Here is a 24,117-nt window from a genome sequence, read left to right as displayed (position 1 = left end):
ATCGCCAGGAGATCTGCAAAAGGTTTTGGTATTTTTATTCTTGAGAGTGAGGCCATTTCGGCTTCATGTGCCACTGAGAAACATTCATAGAAGTGAACAGGGCCCCGCCTCCAACAGGACACGTAGTCCTTCTACTGTCAAGGATCAACAGTAATAACATTTCCATTGATGATTGCCACATTCATTAAGCTGTTAAACGTGTGCGTGCTATAACATGCGAGTAGGATCAGTGAAGCTCGGTGTGAGTCACTTGTTCTGGAAGAGTCCTTTTACACTCACTCATAATCCTACATGTGGCTGCTCTTTCTCCCACAACCTGGTCTTACAGGATCCTTTGAAATCTGACTCCAACACTCAAGTTTAAAAAGAAATTATGGGATTTGGACAACATGAGCGTTGTAGGAGTGGGAGTGTATGTGTGGAGCCTCAAGTCCAATCACACCTTGTCCTCACAAGCATAGAGAGATCAAATGTGATTTGAATGGCATTTCCTTATTTTTTGTTATTTAAAAAAAGAAATCTAACATTTTTAGTTTTTTACAAACTAAAATACAACCAAAATTGCTTTTTTCACAAAAAGCGAAAAAAAAACAAAACAACAAAGGTAAAAAACATAAAACAAGCTAAAATACAATCTTTCATGCTTCATCTGTATAGCACATGATCTAGTAAGCAGGAGAATATATTCATTCTTAAAGGTTCAAAATGTTACATGTTTCTAAAACATTACTGCGCGTACAAGTCATAAAGCTCTTAAACTGCATTGTACTGCAATTTGTTGACCGTTTATCATATATTAAATCAACATTTTTAACATAATTGAATAGGGGTCTGAAATGCTGTCTAGCCTTTCATATGTAAGACGTATTTTCTAATGGACAGCTTGATGAGCTGCTGACTATAAGTATTAACTAATTTTTACTTTATTTATGCTTCTCCTTGAAAATTCCAAAAGAAAAAACCTTGGATCCAATTATTTCTCTTTTTAAATATTTTAAGTAGTGGAAAGTTCTCAATAAGCACAACTTTGTGAAGTTTCACTGGCATGAATGTGTTTCTGAATTATGGATATAGTATTTATCTCTGATGTCCTCTCGTCCTCTGCAGCCTAAAGACCCTCCCCCCCGTGTTGGACACTGGGACAGAGGGATGCGTGTCTCGCGGTCCTCCACACATGATGCCTTGACACAGGATGCCTTCAGCCCCAGTGAGGGGGCTCTGTCAGGGGGCAGACCTGACGCCGTTGCCCCCCGCAGCTCCAGGCTGTCCTGGAAGTCAGAAACAGAGGACAGAGGTAAAGCACACACATTGTTCCTGTACGATTCCCAGGAACAGCTGTTTTCTTTTGTAAAGGAATTTAGGGTTAGAGTTAAACATATTAAGGGTTATAAAACGTAACACTTTCACCCAACAGCAGGAATCAGTGTTCCTGTCGCAAGGAGCTACTTTTAGTGTTAACAGCGGGAAGTTTTAATGCTGAATGCTTGTAGCTCATATTTAGCTCAGCTAGAAGTCCAGCCGCTGTATGCTAACTGAGAATCCTTCAGGTTAGCTCTAGGGACCCTAAAATCATGGGTTCACCAGCTACAGGAACCAAAAGCTACTGTATCTTGAGTCCTTAGACTGAGTTTAGGGCACAAAAAACTGTATTTATACATAGTATACATACTTTGTTTATGTCTATTTTACCATGTATACTTTGGATCTTGGCCCAGAAACGTATTCTACTTATTAGTAGGAATAAAGTTTAGTCACTGATGTTCCTAGCACATATTTCAGGCATCCAACCAAAAACATGTATGAAAACTATTGATTCCGGGACGAGGAAGCTGAAGTGGAAAAAACTAATTTCTGTGTTTAAGGACTCATTCCTTCACCATCCACTAAGACATAGATGTCCCAAACGTAATCCTAGAAAACTATTGTCCAAAAGAGTCACAGTGGATAACAGTTTTGTGTTTCTGTGATGAATCACAGGAGGAGGAGGAATGGTTGAAAAAGGACCAGAAGAAGAGGAAGAAGAGAAAAAGGACCAGCTCTCAGAAAGTCCAGTGTACTCTGCCATCTCCAGAGCCTCCGCCCGCTCCGTGTCTCCGCTGAGACGCCACAGCTGGGAGCCGGCCCCGAACAACCCCCCCGCAGACATGGACCTGACACAGCGCAGGTACTGGGTTTAACTGAGTCCGGCCTTCAGCATACTGAAGGCTTCCTGGGTTATTTCATATGTTTTGAATCATTAAGTTATCATTACATCTTCAATGGGGGCACCACCTTTGTGTCATATCATCTGTGTAGCCTCATAAAATAGTCTTGTAAAAATATTTGAGTGACACAACAGATAAAAGGCAATAATAAATAGAAAACTAACATATAGAGAAAAGCACACATTAGTAATACAAAATAATGACATATAAATACACATCCATGGCTAAAAATAAGTAGCCGTGAACTATTAATAAGGAACTTTGATCAATTATTACATTAATAACTATGAAAAGGAGTTGAAAGGTTTTGAAGGCTTTAACATGAGCATATTGCATGTAAAGAAAATACCAACACAAACCAAGGCTAGCTAGTTCAGTGCATTAATGAGATCTAAAAATAGCGCTTTCTGTCATAGAGTCTGGCTTCAGCTCCATTCTTTCAGTTTATCCTCTGTCTGCACTAACAGTCCATCTGTCCTTCTTCCAGCTCCATGAAGAGCCTCTCAGGGGAGATGCAGAGAGCCAAGCCCCCCCTCCACAGGAGAAGGTACATCCCCTCCCTCTCACATCACTGTGTTCCTCACATTCTGCTCTTCACTGCTGCTGTCTGCTGTTAAGGAAACACAGCTCCTACTGCTGCTGTTACTAAAGGCTTCTTTCAGGCTCACATGAATGACCAGAGCAAGTCAAACACCTGGTGGAGACTCAATGTAGAAATGATTGTATTATGATATTTACTTTCTCATACAGAAGAAGTAATTGATGGTAGAACAGAGCTAGCTCCCCATTATGGACTGAGGGAGCTTCATTGATATATAGATATTTAAATGATGCGTATACAGTATATTTCTATTAAGCTATTATTCTTATTCATATTAATACATGTAGAAAATAACTCTTTTTACACAATTTGATTTGACTAATTGAAATGACCCCATTACAAAAATGTGTACAAAGAGTTGAGATGCAAGCAGCCTCTCAGACTCAAAGTGTCACTCAGTATTTCTACATCACCTGTCATTTAGTTGACTCTTTTATCCGAAGCAAATGAAAAACAATTCAATACCATAGACATTTGGGATTAAGTAGCTTGCTCAAGAGGCGCGTTCACACCGCAGTACTTTTCCCACTTTAGTTCCGATATAGTTCCGAAATGTTGCGTAACTTCACACCAAAAAAATCCGGAACTAAAATGAGTTCATGAGAACCTTTTTACCCCCTTTTCCGTTCCTGCTAGAGAGCAGGGACTTTCGTGGGCGAAAAAGGTTCCTATGTCTGATTGGCTGGGCGGAATGCAAACCACGCCCTGTAAAACTCCCAAAAGGTTTTGTGAAGCAGCCATTTTATTATCCTCACATTAGCATTATTAGCATTAGCATTAGCCCCGCGCACAAACGCAGAGAGACTAACTTATGGCAACACAAAAGAAAACATGGGAGCGGTGGAGATGAGGAGGTGTCGGCGTTCTGGCGATTTACTCTGAAGCCAGTCCCTAACTCCGGGGACTTCCGGCCGGGGACTCCGGGTGGCAGTATACGCCGTGAAGTTGTTTGCGGCCTGCCAGTAAACCCAAAGCAGAAGAAGAAGAAGTGACGTCAGCGGCTTCATTTGCCTAATCCTTCCCCAGGGACTCATTGCGGTGTGAACGCGATCTGTACTTAGTTCATGAGAACTAAAGAGTTCTCATGAACTAAGTTCTGATGAACCTTTGTGGGAAAAGTACTGCGGTGTGAAAGCGCCTAAGGACACTGACTGGTAAATGCCCATGTATCCCCTGAGCCACATCCACCCACAGCCACATTTCTGTCATCATGATAACACCATCATTAACTTCATTTGCATTTAAACATCATTTTATCCACTAATTATCTCTTTTCTGACATCTTCTATCCTCCACCATCTTTCCATCCCTGCAGTATCAGTTGGTGTCCATCCAACCTGCGTCGCCCTGATCAGGAGCAAATAGACAGCAGAAGGTAAACAGCAGGGGTCTTTAATGATAAAGCCCCCCCTCGGAGCATTAACTAGAATGTAAACCGTGCACTGCACCGCCTCATGTCCGAGGACAGTTAGTAACATGATGTGTTGTTCTGTTCTCCCCCAGCTACAGCCTGGAGGGTCTGGAGGGGGAGAGGGGAGTGCTGCCGGCTCAGTGCCCCCCCCTCAGTGAGCAGCAGGGGGGGGTTGCAGGGAGGAGTGTGAGAGTGGACCTGCAGGAGAGAAGAGGCTCCCTGCTGTCCCTCACTGAGGAGGAGCAGGAAGGAGAGCACACACACTGCCAGGTGAGGGTGTGTGTGTGTGTGTGTGTGTGTGTGACTGTGTGACTGTGTGTGACTGTGTGTGTGACTGTCTTCCTGTGTATGTGTGTGTGTGTTTGTTTATGTGCGTGTTTGTGTGTCTGAGTGTTTCTGTGTGTTTGTGTATGTGTGTGTTTTTCTGTGTGTCTGTGTCTTTGTATATCTGTGTGGGTGTTGAACATTCCATAAAAGTATGAACTGTAAAGGTTAACAATAATTTTCCAGATTATGAATTTATTCAATATCGTCAGTATCTGGAACATATTTGCATATCCTTATGTTTCGCTAAATGTATGAGATTTTATTCTGAAAGGAATAGAATGATAGTGGCAGTTCCTCCTCCTTATTTTATTTAGTTATATAAAGTTTTATGAAAAGACAACTATTTATAATATGAGCACAGCAGTGTGTATCAGGTCACAGTTTAAATGAAAGGATCCATCGTGATAATTAATATTAAATATTGTGTGTGTTCCTCAGCCCTCCCATCAGGCGCTGTCAGTGACCAACAGCTGTCCTGTCATGTTCCCGCCACCAACCCTCACCAAATCCATCTCCATGGTTACCATCAGTCAGCGTGAGCTAGATGGTGAGTGTGCCCTCCTCCCTACATCCTGTCCATGTTCTTCTCTCCATCCTGTGCAATAAGTGTGTTCTCTCGCCCCCCCCCGCTGCGTCCCATCATACCCTTTAGTGAGAGGATTCCCTCCATCAAAGCGACCAATCAGCTTCTCCCTCAGTATCTCCCCGCTCCTCCACAAAAATAGACGCCTGTTTTCTATTGGCTCAGCCTCCAGTGATGAGGAGGAGGAGGGAGGGAGTAAGTATGATGAATGTCACTGTAGTCCTGTGTTCCCCCTGGGGGTTTCACCTGTAACTCACTGAAACATGTCCAACCCCCCTGGAACCATCAGATGGATAGAAGAGACACTGCTTCCTGTAGTCCATCGTCCTTTTACAGCTCGCACCAAAAGCATCAGTGTTTGTATGACTGTTGAGTACAGGAGTGTCTCCTCTGTCCATTTGACCTGTCTCTCACACACCTTCTAACTGCCTTTAGTTAGGTTAAGGTGACTGGTATCAAAACTCCTTTTCATTTAGATGGTAATGCATTCAAATGAATCACTGCCGCTTCAAAGCTTTTAAAAAAAAGAACCAGGGTACACTTGCTGTTCCAGCGAGTTACCATAAGGGTCAGTATCAGATCTGTTCAATGCAGAGACCACCATAAAGCGATGCAGGAATGATTCCTAAAACCTGGAAATGAGTTAGCGTTTTAGCATTGGCGGTTTCCCATGTCTCAAAGTCACATTTTCTTTGAACGGGTCTTTGGTTAGGTGCCTGAAAATAAGGTCTGTGGTTAACACAAGCTGAAGAGATATTTTTTCCACCACATTAAATACATCAGTTAACACCCCACTAGTGTATGTCCAAAGCTTTTATGTGTCATAAAAATGTCGGTTGCTCGCATTGAGAATACTAAACGTCCCCATCCAACATTCCAACATTAGCCGCCTTTAGCTAAGTGTGTTGACGCAAACCTGGCGACGTCATGAAGTCGGTTTATAGCCTAAATGATAGTCAAAAATTCATAAAGGGGTGTTTTTATGTGGAGATTATCCTGCTGACTAATGCATGTACATCAAATACACCTTTTTTTGTCGAAGGAGCCTTTGCAACTTACATTTTACCATTCATTCTTGGGCTAGAATAAATTCCAGGTCCTCGATGAAAAAAAAAATCTTATATTTAGTCGCCTGGTGTTTTTGCAATTCTTATTCACCTTTTCTCTTCAGAGCTGATATATTTGATATGTGAAAAGGAAAAATGGAAGCTTTATGATTCACTAAAATGAGTCTGTTGAACAACACAAATAATCCACTTGTGAAATAACTCAACTTGTGTTATAGGCACTTTATTACTACTGTTTACCTGTTGCTCTTTTTGACAAATCAAGAGATAATTGCCTCCATAAAAATCCTCCAGAGTCGTAAAACCCTGTCTGTTAGGGTCATAAACTCTCTATCATTAGCTAAAAACAGGTTAATCTGTAACTCTGACTGGACTTCCTGGATCAGACCTCCCTGGTTCCTCAAACCACACACCCCCACCAGAACTTCCCGTACACTGTTCTAACTAAATAACTTAAATACATTTATACGATTAAAGGATATAAGATATGTATTCCTGGTACAGTGTAAGGATTGGCAGCTGTGTTGATCACATGTGTGTCCCTCTCTGCTTCCTGTAGGCGGGAGCTCCTTCTGCCCCAACTCCGGCTCACTGGAATACAGGTAATAATGCTCAAATGATCCGATTGTTGATGAAAAGAGTTATGCTTTCACACTATTTGAAAACTTTAAAGCTAACCTTTTAAACTACCTTTGTTTAAAAATGTGCTGTGGACAAATTGGCAGAACTGAAAAAGTGGTTGTGGGTGACAGTTTCATGTTCTAGTAGTTCAATACAATACAAAAATAACACAAAAAGTCAATTAAAGAGAGACATTTAGATTTTATTTGGGGATATATGGGAAGGTGATTTTTTTACACAGACCCAACCTCTTTTTAGGCTTTTTAGAAGAGCCTTGCAATGTATATGTCAGTTTTTTCGAGCTGTAAATGATTGAAACTGTGTTTTGTCTACAAAGTTTGGGAAGGCAGTGTTGATGATTTCCATCTCATTAGTAATAGATCTCTAGTCGATAGTGTTACATAAGCATGGCATGCCGAAACCCATATTATTGTGCAGTAACACAATTTAAACACAATATAATTACTGTAAATCTAAACGTAAATCTAACCCCCCCCCCACAACACAGACTATATCACCCCTTGCTGCTAAATACCAACAAACTATGTGCAATATATAAATGCCGTTAATAACTGTGTAATATATACCTGGCTGCTAAATCCTTAGAACTGCTACAAGGTGTGTATTTTGTATTTTGTAAATTGTGTAACTTGCTGCTGTTAAATACCAACCACCTATGTGCAATATGTGCTAGATGTGCAATATATATAGATGCCGTTAATAACTGTGTAATATATACCTGGCTGCTAAATCCTAAGAACTGTTACAGGATGTGTATTTTTTTAATTATGTAACTTTTTATTTTTTATTATATTTTTTATTATATCATAACTTAGTACTTTTGTTTAATGCACGTCACATATTTAACATATGTAACATTAAGCTGTCTGTGGCTCTTTTTCCTGCTGTAACTACGCACATGTCCCCTCCGTGGGACTAATAAAGGGATTCTGATTCTGATATACAAAACTGCTGCCTCACTGAGAGAGATTGCTGTATGTTGGTTAAGCAGAAAGTATTACATTAGATTAAGTGATTAATTAAATTGCTGGTATGTTTATTAAACGTGTGTGTGTGTGTGTGTGTGTGTGTGTGTGTGTGTGTGTGTGTCAGTATTTCAGAGGATGAGCCGGGGCCCCTGCGCAGCGACATTGAGGGGAAAGGAGGCCCTAAAATCAGCCGCACATTCAGCTACCTCCGCAGCAAGATGAGCAAGAAAGGGAAGGTGAGGACATGGAGTCACTGCGGGGGGGCGCACACGTGCACATGTTTGACCGTGCACGTACACTATTCACACTACAGCTGTGATGATATGAAGGGACATCACATGTCATTTAGCTGCTGCGTCTATCCATAGGGACTTAACATCTTCATCATTATGTACACACACACACACACACACACACACACACACCATTAAAATAAAGATTTTCTTTTTCATTCATTACATTGCATTTCGCTGACGCTTTTATCCAAAGCGACTTACAATAAGTGCATTCGACCAACAAGATACAAACTTGAAGAAAACAGAATCATATAAGTACATCAGGTTTCATGGAGCCAAAACATTTCAAGTGCTACTCAACTGGCTTTAGATAAGCCAGTCCTTTATTATATTAATATTTACAGTAGAAAGATAAATATGTATAGCTTATGTATAGATAAGACAATATAAAATATACAGTATGCATTTGAACACACTGTAATGTGTGTAACAATAAAACTAAATATTGAAATCATTCTAATGAAGAATCTGAATGAAGTTAGAAATATTTCCTAGCTTTATTAAAGTGGGATCATTTCACCAGTGTACCACTAAACCATGTTAGCTAATAAAGCATCTTGGGTCAGGATGCTTGGTTACCAAAATTGTCCAATCATTGAGCTACCTGCCTGACCATTGCACACAACACAACAATGTAGCATCATCATTCTTTTAGGCCCCGGCTCCACGAGGACGGAAACTGGTTGAATCCGCATATTTCTCATGCGTATAGCCCTCTAAGCTCCACGACGCCGTAAGGGAAACGTAGAAACAGACCCCGCAAACGACAACGGGTCCAAAGGTGGATAGATCTGGGAACGGAGCGCTCTGGGGGGTCCAACGGGGCCGTGGAGTCGCCTATACGGTCATTCGTTTTCATAGCCCCGCCTCTCCCCCGCGGGGTTGCTATCGTGCTCCAGTCGCTACTGACCATGCTACAGTTCTTTGTGCAACATCTACAGGAGCTCCTCCTTGAATTCAGATTATTTATCTTTATCTCGATATGGACATAAACGCGAGTGAAGTCTAATCTGACAGGACGGAGACACGCAGCTCCTGCCGCTGTGATACAGCGGGAGCAAAACACACACTTCAAGTCAGATCATCACCCTTAGCTATTTTAATTACCTCTCAAACTAAACTAGTTATAAATATGTTCATTTTTACTGTCGGGTCACTCATTACAGGATCAGCTGCTGCATGAGACAGACACTGACGCTGTGAGAAGAGAGGAAAAAGAGATGTATTTGATGATTATATATCATTATATAGAGTCGTTATTCATTTGTTTTAAAGCTCAATAAATAACAATGAAGACCTTTGACCGGCACTTTTATAATTTTGTCCGGAAGATTTAAACTTTAACACACGCTGACCGGCGAAAAACTCTGCCCGGTTCTGTCGGCCCCCACCGCGGAGAATACACAGAAGTGCAGCCATGACAACCATTCTTCTTCGCTGCTTTTGTGGAGGAAGTTGCTGCTTTTGTGGAGGAAGTTACAGCGCCACGTACAGGTTCGGCATATGTACTGCAGCTTTTCCAGCGTTTGGATGTAAACGGAGCCGTCTCGTGGAGCTTGACACAATCCGGTGTATATTGCGTGGGGACGGAAGGTTTTTTGCGGTTGCATTTGCGTTACTCCGATGCGTTTTGCCGTATTTGTCCTCGTGGAGCCGGGGCCTTAAAGAGACCTATGTGTCACATGCAGTTCACCACACCATGCAACCAGGTCCTCAGTCATTTAAATATATATACAGTATATTTAAAGGGGACCTATCATGCAAAATGCACTTTTGTACGTCTTTTATACATGAATATGTGTCCCCGGTGTTCCAGGGAACTCACCAAGTGTCAGAAAACACAACCCTCTCTATTTTCCTCCATACCCAAATCTCTAAAAAACTGATCCAGATTTGAACACTTCTATGTCGTCACAGAAGTGGCGCTACGGCTATTGGGCCAACTCTCCACCTATCAGGGGAATGTGGGGTTGGGCCACGGCCGGCCATTGCCGCTCGAAAGCGCTGGAGACGCTGTAGTACATATGCCAGGCCTGTAAGTGGCACTGTAGTCTGCCACAAAAGCAGCGAAGAAGACTTCCCGCCCATAGTTACCATGGTTACCCTTCTGTTTATTCTCCGCTGTGGCTTTCTTTCTCCCTCCCCGAGGCAAGCGTTTGCTCCCGCTGCTTTAATTCAATGCAATCCCTCCCCGTCGAGGCAAGCACTGTAATTCTCTCCGGTTAGTCCACCAGCAGATGACAAACACCCACCTCTCCGCCTCTTCCAAGGAACGAGGGGACCGTGCGGCAGAGTTTCAGTTTCTTTCGCCGGTCAAGATGTCCGTTAAAGTTTAAATCTTCCGGACAAAATTAGAAAAGTGCCGTTCAAAGGTCTTCTTTGTTATTTATTGAGCTTTAAAACAAATGAATAACGACTCTATAGGCCTATAATAATATAATAAAACACGGAGGACGGAGATCTTTTTTTCTCCCCCTCTTGACTTGATCAGAGCACGGCTCCCCTCTCCTGCAGGGGGGCGTGGTCAGCTGCAGCTCACAGAATCAGCCCCGTAGACAGCAAACAGCACATACAGCGAAATGAGGCATGGCTAAAATGCATGATCTGTTTTGTATTTTGAAAACAGAAACGTATAAATATACCTTATATAGGTATGGCCCTACAATATATCATTTAAATATACCATGATAGGTCCACTTTAAATGAATATCATGAAATAATATTGAAACCCTCCAGGGGCGGATCTACGGGGGGCAGCTGCCCCCCCACTATAGAGCCTTGCCCCCCCAGCTGCCCCGCTAACTTTTGTGTCCCTAAAACTGTACTTGTAGAAACAAACCTACACTATGTCCACAAGCTTCTCAAGCAACAAAACAAGCAGTTCATTAATTAAAAGTGAATCATTTTAAATATCATCTTAGGCCCGTTAAAAACGCAGCTACGGCCCTGCATTAAACTGTGGAGCGGTGTTCACACAGACCGCGGCTCACACCGCTCCAGAGAGACCGAGCTGTCCCAGCACCTGAGGGTGGATCAGCTTCCCCTTGGAGCATTTCCCCTTCGACTGGTTTTGTTTTTACTAAGGACAAGAGCTTGAAACAAAATATTAATAAAACGCTGCCGTTTGAATCGATAGCGTTTAACAGACGGTCGCTGTTTGGGACGCTACGGTACAAAATACTACGCAGACAGCGCTAGCTGGGAGATCGATCACTTTTATTTGCTAAACTATGCGGTACTATTAAATCCACGTAAACTACACATCACAGCAATGAGGCTGATAAATGAAACCAGGATACATCCTTTACCGTCAAACTGGATCTGAACACAGCTGCCTGTGTGCTTTGATAAACACTTTCTGATTTTATATTTATTATAGGCTATGCTACTTATTAGCTACATGGCCATAACGTGTAAAGTTATACAAGCATTTGTACCAGTGCTTTTCACAAGTAGACTCTTGCAGGCCAGAGTAGCTGGAGTGAGTCAACAACAACACAAAGACATATCTGAGAAGTGATCAGGATGAACAGAAAGAGGAAAAGGAAAAGAGAGATGAAGAGACCAGGAGGGTCAGAGCAGGAGGAAGAGGAGGAGATGAAGACATTAGTGAAGAAGAAGAAATGTATGTGAGGAATAAAGATGAGGTGTCAGAAAGAGGGACAGAGTCAGTGATCAGGAGGCAGAGGAGACTCCAGCTGGACCACATGGTATGTTCTTATTCTCCTTGCATACATATTCCATCACAGCAGCACAATCTAGCGGCTCTTAGTATTGACACATATTGAAATGTGTTGCTGCACAGGTCCCCTTTAGCTCTCTGAAGAGATGGGTGATGTCATTTGTGTACTTCATTATAACTAAGTACTTTTACTGTACTTACAGTAAACAGAGTTCTAGGGTATCATGAGTATTTTCTGCTGTTTTATACTATATTTGAGTTTGTTTGTCTGAACACCTGGTTTCTCTTGTGCATTAAGAACACTTGTGTTAGGCCATGATTTAACAATAAATAGGTTATACAGTATAAAATACCACGTACTGTCCGCCCTCCCATGCCACCCCGTGTAAAATGTGCTAGAACCACCACTGAAACCCTCCCAGCAGACTAAAGTAAGAAGTGAAACTAAGTAAAACTGAAGTGAAAGTAAATATTCAAATCAGTAAATGAGAAGAGAATATTAAGCAAGCTAAAAACATGTTAAAACCCATTTAAAGAATAAAACAAAAGTGTCTGGACTAAAATAATAATAAATCTAATGACGTATCATAACGTTTTTGAGTTTTTGTCATTAGATACTTTTTTACAGTGGGCTGACGTGTTGACAAGGATCCTGCAAAAGGGGAACTGGTGTGTGTGTGTGTGTGTGTGGTGTGTGTGTGTGTGTGTGTGTGGTGTGTGTGTGTGTGGTGTGTGTGTGTGTGTGTGTGTGTGTGTGTGTGTGTGTGTGTGTGTGTGTGTGTGTGTGTGTGTGTGTGTGTGTGTGTGTGTGTGTGTGTGTGTGTGTGGGGGTGTGTGTGTGTGTGTGTGTGTGTGTGTGGGGGTGTGTGTGTGTGTGGGGGTGTGTGTGGGGGTGTGTGTGGGGGTGTGTGTGGGTACACCTTGAGCTCCCTTCCTGATTTAAAAGCATCCAGACAGCAGCAGCTTGTACACAATGACTTCATCAAGAAGGAATCACACTGAGCATTAAAGAGCAGACAGACAGACAGGAGAGTAGGAGACAGCAGTTAGTCATGTTGAGTGACAGGTTTAATCGCTCTGTGAGGTGGAGAGGAGAAATCACACCTGATAGGGTAAGCAAAATCTGTCTGTCTGTCTGTTTATATTCAGGGTGGGAGAGGTCGGCCATCTTCCCTTCCCTTATGCACATACAGTTAGAGAGTATTACAGCTGGGCAATAATACAGTTTATAATAAAATACATAAAGTTGTATCTCTGGGTATGTTAGTATATTATGATATATATTGTGGGCAGTGTTGTGAATTACTGAGGCTTTATGACTTGCTGAAATCAATATGACAGAACCTGTTGATCTCTGTATGAACATCCCTCTGTTTCATTGCTTCCAGGAGAAGGAGAAGAAAGGAGAGAAGGAGCGGGAGAGTAAGGAGAAAGAGAAGAAGAGCACTAACGGTCACCTCTTCATCCCCGTCAGTCCCTGTGCCCCCTCCTCCTGTCTGCACTGCTCCAAACCTCTGCACAGCAAAGACACCTTCCTGTGCAACAGTAAGACCCTCCCTCCTTCCTGTTCCCTTCACCCCGGTTTTCCAAATATCATCTCATCTCCATCGCTCTACTGCCCAACTCTCTTGATTCCTCCTCTGTGGCCTCCTCTTCCTCTTGTTACCTTGGTAGTTTCACTCTAACCCTTCTCTTCTCACGGTACAGATCCACATTCACTTTCATCAGCGGTCACATTACTTAGAACACATTCATTTCCAAACTGAAAGAAGAAAGCAGAAGCTGCTGACATGTGATCCTTTCTGAATCATTGTGAATCATTCTGATGTTGCTCTATTAGTCTACCTTTAGGATCATATTTATGTTTTATTATTGGGGATAGTGAGCACACATTAACGTAACCAGACATCCTAAATAACTTTGAACACGTTATCATTTTTTAACTCAAACAGGCTCTTTACTGTAAATTACTTTTGAAGAGTTTTTTTAACCTGACGTCCAAATGTAGTTTTATTCATATGCCATATTAACTATAATAACTTATGTAACACACACTATTGACATACATTTAATACATACTGTTAGTTTAAAGGACATTATGTAAAAATACTCTACTAATCACTTTAGTCATAGGACTACCTTTCTGTGTTACTAAACTTTAACTTATTTTTGACATTAGACATTAGGTTGCATGTTAATGTAAACAATCAGTCATTTTTTGTGTTATAATATCAAAATGACTGTGAAGAAAACGTTACTAATGTATGATTCCAGTCCTTTTCCACCTTCTCTAGTCAACCCTGGTGATTCTAAAAATAGATGTGAACCTTTTGCAACTCTTTGACTATCTGAGATTCGTTCATTATGATGTCACTGCTCCTCAGCTAAAGTGATCAAACATAAAAACTAACCACACTCACGCTTTCAAATGATACTGATTTGAAGCTTTTAGGCTGCAGTTGGCAGAAATGATCAATATTTATCAGGATGCAATTACTGCCTATATGTTGTCAGAAACATCTTTTAGTCTACTGTTTTACTGTACGTTATTGATCAGAAACATATTTGACTGTCCTTCTTAACTTTGAAAGGCTGTCAGAAACAGACTTGAGTGTACTTTTCAACTGTAGAATCTTGTTGGAAACTTGGATGTAAGATGAGAAAGTTTGCCCAGTGTTATTTTTTTTCCTCTGGCGGCTTTGTCACAAATGATCTAAATTGACAGCCTACAGTGTTTCTGAAAAAATAGAATAACTTCTTCTGCCTTGTACATTTATATCCAGCTTAATTTGATAGTGTTCAGTTCTGCTGGACATCCTGCCCTATCTAATGTTACTTACTGTAGTGTATGTCTGCATTTTTAAAAGCACAACAGTAGCATATCATCACAGGCCATGAATAAAACATTAGGGTTGGTGTATATATGTTTTATAAAATGTGTGATGTGATCTTGTTCACAGACTGTGGAGCCCATGTCCATAAGTGCTGCAGAGAGAGTCTGTCTGTCTGCACAAAGAGCAAAACAAAGGTAGGTCTGATACTCACCGGCTTTTTCTCTAAAAGTATCCATTAACTCATCAGCGGAAGAAAAGATACAGAATGAATAGACATTGAAATAATTAATCATAATTATTTGTATGACAAATTATCTTCAACTATTCTAAAAAGTTGACCTCATGACGTCCTGTGTTTGTCCCAGCAGCCATCCCCAGTGCCCGAAGCTGCTCCTGGGTCAGCTGTTAGCTTGAGGACTAAATGTAAGAACACATACACACTGCTGTTGTTGAACATGTAGAGAAATAATCATACATGAGTCGAGTACGTTTTTTTTAAGCCTAGGAGGAGCCCAGTACCTTTTAAACTGTTAATAAAAAGCCTTCTCAGTCCACTATACATCTGTATTTCCTCGCTACTATTGGTATAGTAAGTCCACTTTGATGTTTGTATGCAGCTACATCTTCAGCATCATCTATATCATCTGCATCCTCGTCTTCGTCACGGGAACGCTGGTCCACGGCAACCACTCCTGATGACCAGCTCCCCGCGTTGTTTCCACGGAGACACAACAGCATCTTCAACCCGCACAGCAACCTGTCCAAGAGCATCTCCACCAGCAACATAGCAGGGTGAGAACCACACACACACACACACACACACACACACACACGCACACGCACACACGCACACGCGCACACGCACACACACACACGCACACGCACACGCACACGCACACACGCACACGCACACACAGTGCACTACTGTTAGTATTGGCTATTCTGTCTGGGGTCCACACACTTTCAGTCAAACACACATTAACAATCAATTGTGAAACAAATCCAAAAATGATCATCCTTTTTAAACATCATTAAACCAAACACAAATGTAACAATTAAACACTTTCTTAAGAATTAATAACACAATTATTCTATAAATAAACAGTAATTCAGGGTAAACAAAAGCCGCCTTAAATTGTAAATTGTTCTATCCTGCACTTCCAGAAATGGTAAATTCCAAGAAAATATGTTATTGAAAAACTTTGACAATAAAAATAAAAACAATTCTTTGTGAATAATTTGTCTAGATTTACGTCTAATTTCTGAAGTAAATATGTGTTGTTATTTTAACAAAAGTTTGAACCAGTTGTTACGTATTCGCGTAACAATACGTAAATCATAATTTCCAACTGACCATGGCTCTGTAACAGTGCTGCCAATTTATACAAAAAATATGTAATTGGGATAGTAATCTGTGATAATCAAAAGTTTCAAATACTAGTATTCACTTGTATTTTGAGATAAAAGCAATTATTGTGTGGTGTAGATATAGAAATGCATGACAAACTGGTAAGAAGTTTTAAACTTCATTATAACATGATTTCTGAATTATTGGCATGACGTCCGATAATTTTCCTGACACAAAACAAAGCTGCTGTCACAGAGAGCCGCTGTGATCCCCCTCTGTGTAATGTGAGGGTGTATCGTCTCTGCTGCTCTCATACTGCAGCACTATCTGTTCCTACAGTGGAGACCCTGTCTACTACTGTATCTCACACTCCTCTGCAACTCCAAGGAGCTGGCGCATGCTTCAGCAAAATGCCTTTCCTCTGATTCAACCACACTGGTAGTTATAGTTGAGGTCGTGATGGCTCTTCGTCATGTCTCTTGTGCTGCTTCCTCATTCGTGCTGAAATGAGCAGAGGAAGTTTGGGTCATTCTTGGCAGTATAAATCATTTCGTTAATTCTTTTTAAAGGGTTTCAGATTAATCGCAAACAATAACACATTAACATTGACAACCCAATGTGATATTTTATCATAGGACTTGTATTAAATGTTGTGTTGGGTTTGAACTGCAAGAACAGCCCTCATCTTGTTATCTTATGGCGCATTTCCATTGCAGCGCGTAGCTCGCTTTAAGCGTGCCGTGTCGTGCCGTCCCCTTTTTTGGTTGTGCTTCCACTAGGCCTCGTTCCGGCGCGGCACGGCGCGGGGCCACTTTTTCCCCTCTTTTCTGGCCCTAGAAAATTGTGGTTCTATCGGGGCCAACAAACAGGGCTGAGTCGGGCTGAGTATGCTAAACTAGAGAGAGGAGCGCTGGCAAGAGGGCTAGAACTACAACAAGATGGACATATTTGACCGTGATTTAATTGTAATACACGTTTCAAAATGATGCCGAAGTAACAACATACTGATACCGGTTAGTAAAAGCCATGAATTAATGCTTTGTCAAGTCTGCAGACAGACGGCAGGCGAAAAACCTTTTAAAATTCGTGTTTTTCTAGATGGAGATTGGCTAAGCTAACGCAGTATATGCCCCGACCGTCCACACTCACAACAACGGCCTATACAGACATAAATTAAGCAGCGACTGTATTCACCATGACACAGGCAGTCTGTGGTTTGTACTTGTTTAACTTTTGTCGAGTTTCTGAACATATATAAGGAGCTGTGAGCTCTGAGTGCTCACAGCTAACGGCTGTGTTGTGTTTCTGGATTTCTCATTGAAGATGACGTCACGGCTCCGCCTACACTGCGTTACTATAGTAACTACCCCAGTTCCTAAACTGTAATGGAAGCGCAGCATGAAGTGAGTCGGCCCTGTTAAGGCCCAACGCGGCCAAGCCGTACCGAGCCGTACCGAGTGTGGCCGAGGCCGACCGTGTAGTGGAAATGCGCCATCAGTGACTTCCTTTAAGTCACCACTAAGACCTCTTCTCCCTGCACAGAGCTGAGTTTTGTGCCCTCACTTGTTCATTACTTCCCTCTGTAGCGATCAAACATTGTATTTATTGTCCCAGTCGGTCCTTCTCTGTTCCCTGTGTGAAGCAGCCTGTGTACATGCTGTAGTCTTAAATGTTTTGTTATGTCCCTTCTAGGCTCGATGTTGAGGTTCCACTGAAGGGCCTGAAGTCTCTGTCCCAGTCCACCGACTCGCTCCATAAGGGGAGCAAAGTCAACGCCTCCACCGAGTCCCTCACTGATGAAGGTACACACACACACACACACACACACACACACACACACACACACACACACACACACACACACACACACACACACACACACACACACACACACACACACACACACACACACACACACACACAGGGGCGCCGCCAGGGATTTTGGGCCCCATGAAAAGATATCACATTGGTTACTTAAACGTTTTTTTCTTAATGTTCTAAAATTCTTTGGGCCCCTGTCAGTCACGGGCCCTTAGAATCGTTCTAACTTTTCACCCCCTTACGGCGCCCCTGCACACACACTCACTCACTCACTCACTCACTCACTCACTCACTCACTCACTCACTCACTCACTCACTCACACACTCACTCACTCACACACACACACACACACACACACACACACACTCACACACACACACACACACACACACACACACACACACACACACACACACACACACACACACACACACACACACACACACACACACACACACACACACACACACACACACACACACACACACACACACACACACACACACACACACTGATAACCTGTATACAAAAAATGGAGAATGTGTCTCTGAAGTGTTTCCCTTCTTATTATGTGTGTGCGTTTGTGCAGGTACTGAGATGATGGACAGTCAGCTGATGGGAGAATTTGAGTGGGACGTCAAAGATCTAGAAGCTGATTCTTGGAGCGGAACGATGGACAAGAAGTTCTTGAAAACGTTGAAGAAAGATGAAATCAAGAAACAAGACGTCATCTATGGTAGAGACAGAGGAAGAGTTGTATGTGTCAATGCTCCGTTCATGTATGTGTACATAATATGTATCTTCTCTCCACAGAGCTGTACCAGACAGAGTTCCACCATGTGAGGACTCTGAGGATCATGTCGGAGGTGTACTACAAAGGCCTGCACAAGGACCTGCAGCTGGACAATACAACTCTGGACAAGGTGAGGATCTGCTGAGTGTCACACAGTTTCACTAGCAAGGACCACCACAAGATGTTGGTTAGATTTATTTACAGGACATATTGACTGTAATGTGAGTGGGGAAGGGTATGTAAGGAGGGAGGGGCGAAGGGATAAGGGAGGGAGGGATTATGAGGTTGAGGGGATGAAGGGAGGGAGGGAGGGAGGGAAGGGTTGAATGGGTCACAGGGTGGTTGGAGGGATGAAATAATGTAGCGAGGGAGGGATGAAGGGATGAAGGGACATAGGGAGGTATGAAGGGATGTAGGGAGGAAGGGATAAGGGTGGGAGGGATTAAAAGGTTGAAGGGAGGGAGGGATGAATGGGCAAAGGGATGTTGGGAGGGATTGAAGGATGTAGAGAGGGAGGGATGTAGGAAGGGATGAAGGGACATAGGGAGGGTTGAAAGAATGTAAGGAGGGAGGAGTGAATGGTTACAGGAAGGGAGGGATGTAGGGTCAAAGAATGGAGGGAGGAATGAAGTGATGAAGGGATGTAGGGATGTGGGTAAAGACGAGGTAGAATGGGGGATGGATGAGTGGAAGGGAACATTGGAGACAAAGGAGGTGGGATGTGTTGAGCGGTAATGGTAGCTTAGCTGGTGATTCCAGTAGTGGTGGAGGCGTGGCCCTGCTCCTGAACCTAAGCTAACCAATTCACTTCATTAATAAGATATCATCAATAAAATACTTGAATTAAAATCTGTTGATCATTCTCTGTAGATTTTCCCTGTTTTGGATGACCTGTTGGAAACGCACACACATTTCCTCACCCTGCTCCTGGAGAGGAAGAAGGCTTCGTCCACTGAGGGAGAGGGCAGCAGCAACTTCCTGATCTGCAGCATCGGGGATGTGCTGCTCAACCAGGTGAGCAAGAGGAGGAGAACAACAACACGATTCCTGCTCAAGAGATAATGTTTGATACTTGACTCTTGTGATGGGGAGGGAGACCGACTACTGAAACCTCCTCTGGTGGTCCACGGTTACTTCAGGGAACACATTTGCACACCTGGTAATCACTGGTCATCTCACAATACATTAGCAGTTAATATATAGTGGTGCAGTGATGACGTATTTTTGACGTAGGCTGACCTGGAAGTTAGTATCGCAAGGGCCCCCTCTACTAAAAGCAAAGGCATTTTCTCATTGGATATTGTAATAATACAGAAAATAGTTTAAGCATATATGCAATCGCCAGAAGAAATGACAATGTCACGCTATTAACAAACAACAGTCTCATGACACGTCACCATCAAAGCTAAAGGCGGCTAATGTTCAGCTTGATAACGTTTAGTGGTCTTGTTTAGCCACTTGTTAGCAACCGTCTTTTATTAAGACACAAAAAAAGCTTGAGACATTCACCAGTGGGGTATTTACTTTTGTTTATGTCCTAAAACAAAAAATGAACATTTCTTACGTTTTTATCAACCATAGACAGACCTTATCAAACCAAAACCTAAAAAAACAAGACAAGAAAACCTGAAAAAATGCTCAAATCTAAATGCTTAAACACATTTTTGGGTTTAGGACTTCTTCTTGCACCACTTCATGTACAGTAAGTTGTCATGATACTGACAGCCTCTAGAAGTTGTGCATTATGCCCCCACACCACAATAACCCGATAATACACATGTTGGACTTGAGGCTTCATGAGCTGTTGCCTCCTTTCTCCAGTGGGGGGCATCAGAGGTTAGAAGTTATTTCCTTCAAGTTCAATTGAACTTTGTCTTCCTCTTGTTTGAATGTCCTACCATTCAATCAATACATTGAATTGTTATCATCCACTGAAATGTGAATGAACATTAAAGAGAATCTGTCATCTGAGGGGATTCTGAAAGTGTTCTTAACTCCAGTTTTCAGGCTGCAGCGCAGATCGTATGAAGAAAGTCTACGGGAAGTTCTGCAGTCGCCACAGTGAAGCGGTTAATCTCTACAAAGACCTGCACGCCAAAGATAAACGCTTCCAAGGCTTCATCAAGGTCAGCACCCATCTCAAATCCAAACATATCATGTCTTTTTGGGACATTTTAGGGGTTGTTACAGAGCTGTAATTCATCTGCATGGTGTTACGTGGATACAAAGGTACAATAATGCCCTCTGTGTGTGTGTGTGCAGAAAACGATGAGCAGCAGCATAGTGCGGAGGCTCAGTATTCCAGAGTGTATTCTGTTGATCACTCAGAGGATCACCAAGTACCCCGTCCTCATCCAGAGGATTCTGCAGCACACTAAAGGTACGAGTGAAGACACGTCCTGCATACAAAGGAATGTAACAGTGATTCCCCCCAGAGAGAGGGTGACTGCCTGCTCTGTGCTTCAGTGTGTGATCCATGTGTTCCTCTGTGCTCTGGCAGACTCTGATGAGGACCACAGCTGTGTGTGTGAAGCTCTGCGCTGTGTGAAGGAGCTCATCACGGCTGTGGACAGCAAGGTGAACGAGCACGGCAAGAAGCAGAGGCTGAAGGAAGTCTACAGGTAAACCGTCCACACTGTGACTTTAGAAAACTGATTCAATACTCATTTCTGTTCCAAAGGGTCTGACAGAGCCCACCACAGTTTATAGTCTGAAGTTCAGTGGGGGCCTATGAAGATAATCGTAACCTGATGTAGTTCAGAGTGAAAATCGTTTTGTTATTACATTTTCCTCCTGTCAACTGCTGCATATTTTAGAGATAGTAATGAAAGAAAATCCAGTAACCTTTGTTTAAATTGTTTTTCTTTCTTAGACAAGTAAAAGTAACTAAATCATTGTTTTGTTCTTAAACCAGTAAACAGAAAAGTGTTGCTTTCTAATTGACCATCTCAATACAAACTTGTGTTAATCAAAGCATTAACCACAGAACGAAGTGACAATAGTTCTCAAGCACACTTGTTATTGTGGAATTCTGCCCGCCCCCTTTGATAATTGTATCATTTAGGGGAAAACAAATTCCAGTTGCTTGTTTACACTGAAACAAAGTCACACAATTCATTACAAATCAAAAATAAGAGGATGAAGAAACATGAGGAATGCCCGATGGCGCCTTTCTGGATGTGGACATGTGATCAAGCGTTCCAGAGTCAAGCAGCTGGATCTCTTGTAAATTGGTGTTTTTAATTATTTGTGACTCAGTGTGAAGTAGGGATGGGTACCGAGCCCCGGTATTAAATGGGCCCCGGGGCTGAATTATTAAAGACCGTGGTACCGTTAAGCTCCGACGTTATCGGTCTTTTTATCGGTACTGGAGACATCTAAAACACATGTCATGTGTATTATTGCTACACAAACATTATATTGCAGCTTTAGTGTCGCCAACTCCGTTTCCAATACGCAAAAAGACTGCAAAATGCGTCTATGGTTATTTTTAGTGTTTTCGATCTTTCCAATCCAGACGAGAGATCTCTCTCCCATCTGTGTGCGAGGGGGCGGGGCAGTTTACACACACGCAGCTGCTACATGCAGCAACACACACACACACACACACGGCTGAGAAGGTGGAGAGAACTAAGCGCTCCGAGGTGTGGTTAAACTTTACCCGTCTCCATGTGGACAATGCTCGTTACCAAAAGTGCAATAAGAGTTTAGCATGTGAGGGCGGTAACACGAGCAGTTTGTCTAAACATTTAGCAAAAGTGCACCACATTCAGACGGAGGAATGCACCGGGTTCGACTGTCTTTCTAGTAGCTCTGTAGCCCCGTCCACGAGTAACGTTTCCACGTCAGGTGTTATGTATGCTAGCAGCAACACACGGAGTTAACTCAATGATACAAACATGGGTTCATGATTAGAGGGAACTGAGCTATTTATTTAGTTAAAGTTTCAGCTATTCTGTTTACAGTTCTGTCATCACATTATTTAATACCATTTGTTAAAACATTGTTGGTTCTTTTGATGTGAAATATTATGTATGTAATTTAAATAAAAAGCAATGTTAGTTTTGTTCACAATTTGTTTAGTTAGTTTACCTTATATTTTTCTCCAAAAGAACCGATAAGAGTAATCCGTTAAAAGACCGGATTGATAAGCGGTATGGATAAAAGTAGTAGTACCGTTAAAACCTTAACGATACCCATCCCTAGTGTGAAGTTGAAAAGTAAACATGTCGTTGTTTTCTGTCGTCTCCAGTCGCACTGACAGCAAGTCCATCATGAGGATGAAGAGCGGCCAGATGTTTGCCAGAGAGGACCTGATGAGAGGCAGGAAGCTGCTGCATGACGGAGCTCTGCAGCTGAAGAACACTGCAGGGAGACTCAAAGGTACACGGTGTCTGCAGCCTGCGAGCCTCTTCAAACACATGCTCTGTTCTGCAGAGGAAAGTTGTAAAGCAGAGGGTTGAATCGTCAAAGAAATCAGCTCCTTTGTCTTTACCTATTCCACCACAAACAGTGTCTTTAGTCCACTCTGCTGTAACCATCTGTGTGTCTTTGTGTTGCAGATGTGCAGGCCATGCTCCTGTCTGATGTGTTGGTGTTTCTTCAGGAAAAAGACCAGAAATATGCCTTTGCCTCATTGGTTAGTAGCACATTGCAGTCCTTCATTTTGATGCGCCAGTGATAGCCAACGCCCAAAGGCATAAAGAAGGATGTTGAGACTACAATTTGGTGTTTAACGCTCAATATCACGGGACCTTTCAAAACAAGTTCTAACTCACACGACTCCACCCTTTATTGGACTCTTTGGGTAATGCGTAGGAACGTAGCCGTCCTTTTTTTGTCAGCGATCAGCGATTCGCCCACTGGGTTTACACAGTTCAGTCTTGTACATCCTGTTAGCTTTGGCCTACTACTTCTCCGCCCTGCCAGCCTGGGTTATAAAAAAGTAGGTGGGTGATGGCGACCAATCTAAAGCTGATCAATATGGCGTACACTCGTCCGGGCTCCACCCACTGTACCATAGAGTCCAGTAGAGGGTAGAGACTGTGTGAGTTGGAACCAAGGATACGCATTATAACCCTTGTTCTATAAACACAAAGCCCTTATCTCTCCTATAATGCTTGCTGGAGAGGGTGTAAGATAATATACATTGGCTTCCTGACTAATATACTGCGTGGTCCAATCGTATTCAGGCTCGTCCCGATTGGCTGGCCAGGATAATGCACATTTCAGCGTGTTTTTGATTGTAAAGGGTCCATTTGAGGGCCTCGTCTGGGCTTGTAGGCATACGTAACCTTCGTATTTGACCATAACTAAAGAAATCATATGATTATAATGAACATTTTAGACAAAAATGACATTTTGGACAGACATGGATGTATACGGGACAATTTCATTTGTTTAAGATAACACAGTATCTAACTCTGATGTGTTGCCTCTATGTCCTCAGGACCAGCGCTCTACAGTCATCTCGCTACAGAGTCTCATCGTCAGAGAGGTGGCTAACGAGGAGCGGGGTCAGTATGATCACATGGAACCT

General features: G+C 42.5%; 1 protein-coding gene across 6 annotated transcripts in view; it reads left to right on the top strand.

Moving 5' to 3' along the window:
• The window catches only part of akap13 (A-kinase anchoring protein 13), a 102,854-nt gene that overhangs the window by 64,864 nt on the left and 13,873 nt on the right, over window positions 1-24,117 (top strand). For 5 of the 6 annotated variants that reach the window (XM_034141740.1, XM_034141739.1, XM_034141737.1 and 2 more), the window contains exons 14-35: window positions 1,108-1,294; window positions 1,978-2,164; window positions 2,692-2,751; window positions 4,121-4,180; window positions 4,309-4,486; window positions 4,982-5,090; window positions 6,753-6,795; window positions 7,928-8,039; window positions 13,170-13,326; window positions 14,742-14,809; window positions 14,981-15,038; window positions 15,233-15,407; window positions 17,656-17,765; window positions 18,375-18,521; window positions 18,599-18,708; window positions 19,449-19,592; window positions 20,579-20,704; window positions 20,841-20,958; window positions 21,079-21,199; window positions 22,831-22,961; window positions 23,141-23,217; window positions 24,028-24,094. In XM_034141740.1, the coding sequence (XP_033997631.1) occupies window positions 1,108-1,294; window positions 1,978-2,164; window positions 2,692-2,751; window positions 4,121-4,180; window positions 4,309-4,486; window positions 4,982-5,090; window positions 6,753-6,795; window positions 7,928-8,039; window positions 13,170-13,326; window positions 14,742-14,809; window positions 14,981-15,038; window positions 15,233-15,407; window positions 17,656-17,765; window positions 18,375-18,521; window positions 18,599-18,708; window positions 19,449-19,592; window positions 20,579-20,704; window positions 20,841-20,958; window positions 21,079-21,199; window positions 22,831-22,961; window positions 23,141-23,217; window positions 24,028-24,094 (2,545 nt within the window). The remainder of the gene's footprint in view (window positions 1-1,107; window positions 1,295-1,977; window positions 2,165-2,691; window positions 2,752-4,120; window positions 4,181-4,308; window positions 4,487-4,981; window positions 5,091-6,752; window positions 6,796-7,927; window positions 8,040-13,169; window positions 13,327-14,741; window positions 14,810-14,980; window positions 15,039-15,232; window positions 15,408-17,655; window positions 17,766-18,374; window positions 18,522-18,598; window positions 18,709-19,448; window positions 19,593-20,578; window positions 20,705-20,840; window positions 20,959-21,078; window positions 21,200-22,830; window positions 22,962-23,140; window positions 23,218-24,027; window positions 24,095-24,117) is intronic. The other variant, XM_034141736.1, reaches the window with a different exon arrangement.

Source organism: Trematomus bernacchii, unplaced genomic scaffold (genome assembly GCF_902827165.1).
Source record: "Trematomus bernacchii unplaced genomic scaffold, fTreBer1.1, whole genome shotgun sequence".
Taxonomy (NCBI): domain Eukaryota; kingdom Metazoa; phylum Chordata; class Actinopteri; order Perciformes; family Nototheniidae; genus Trematomus; species Trematomus bernacchii.
Note: the sequence above shows the minus strand (reverse complement) of the source record. Positions and strands in the feature narration are given on the sequence as shown.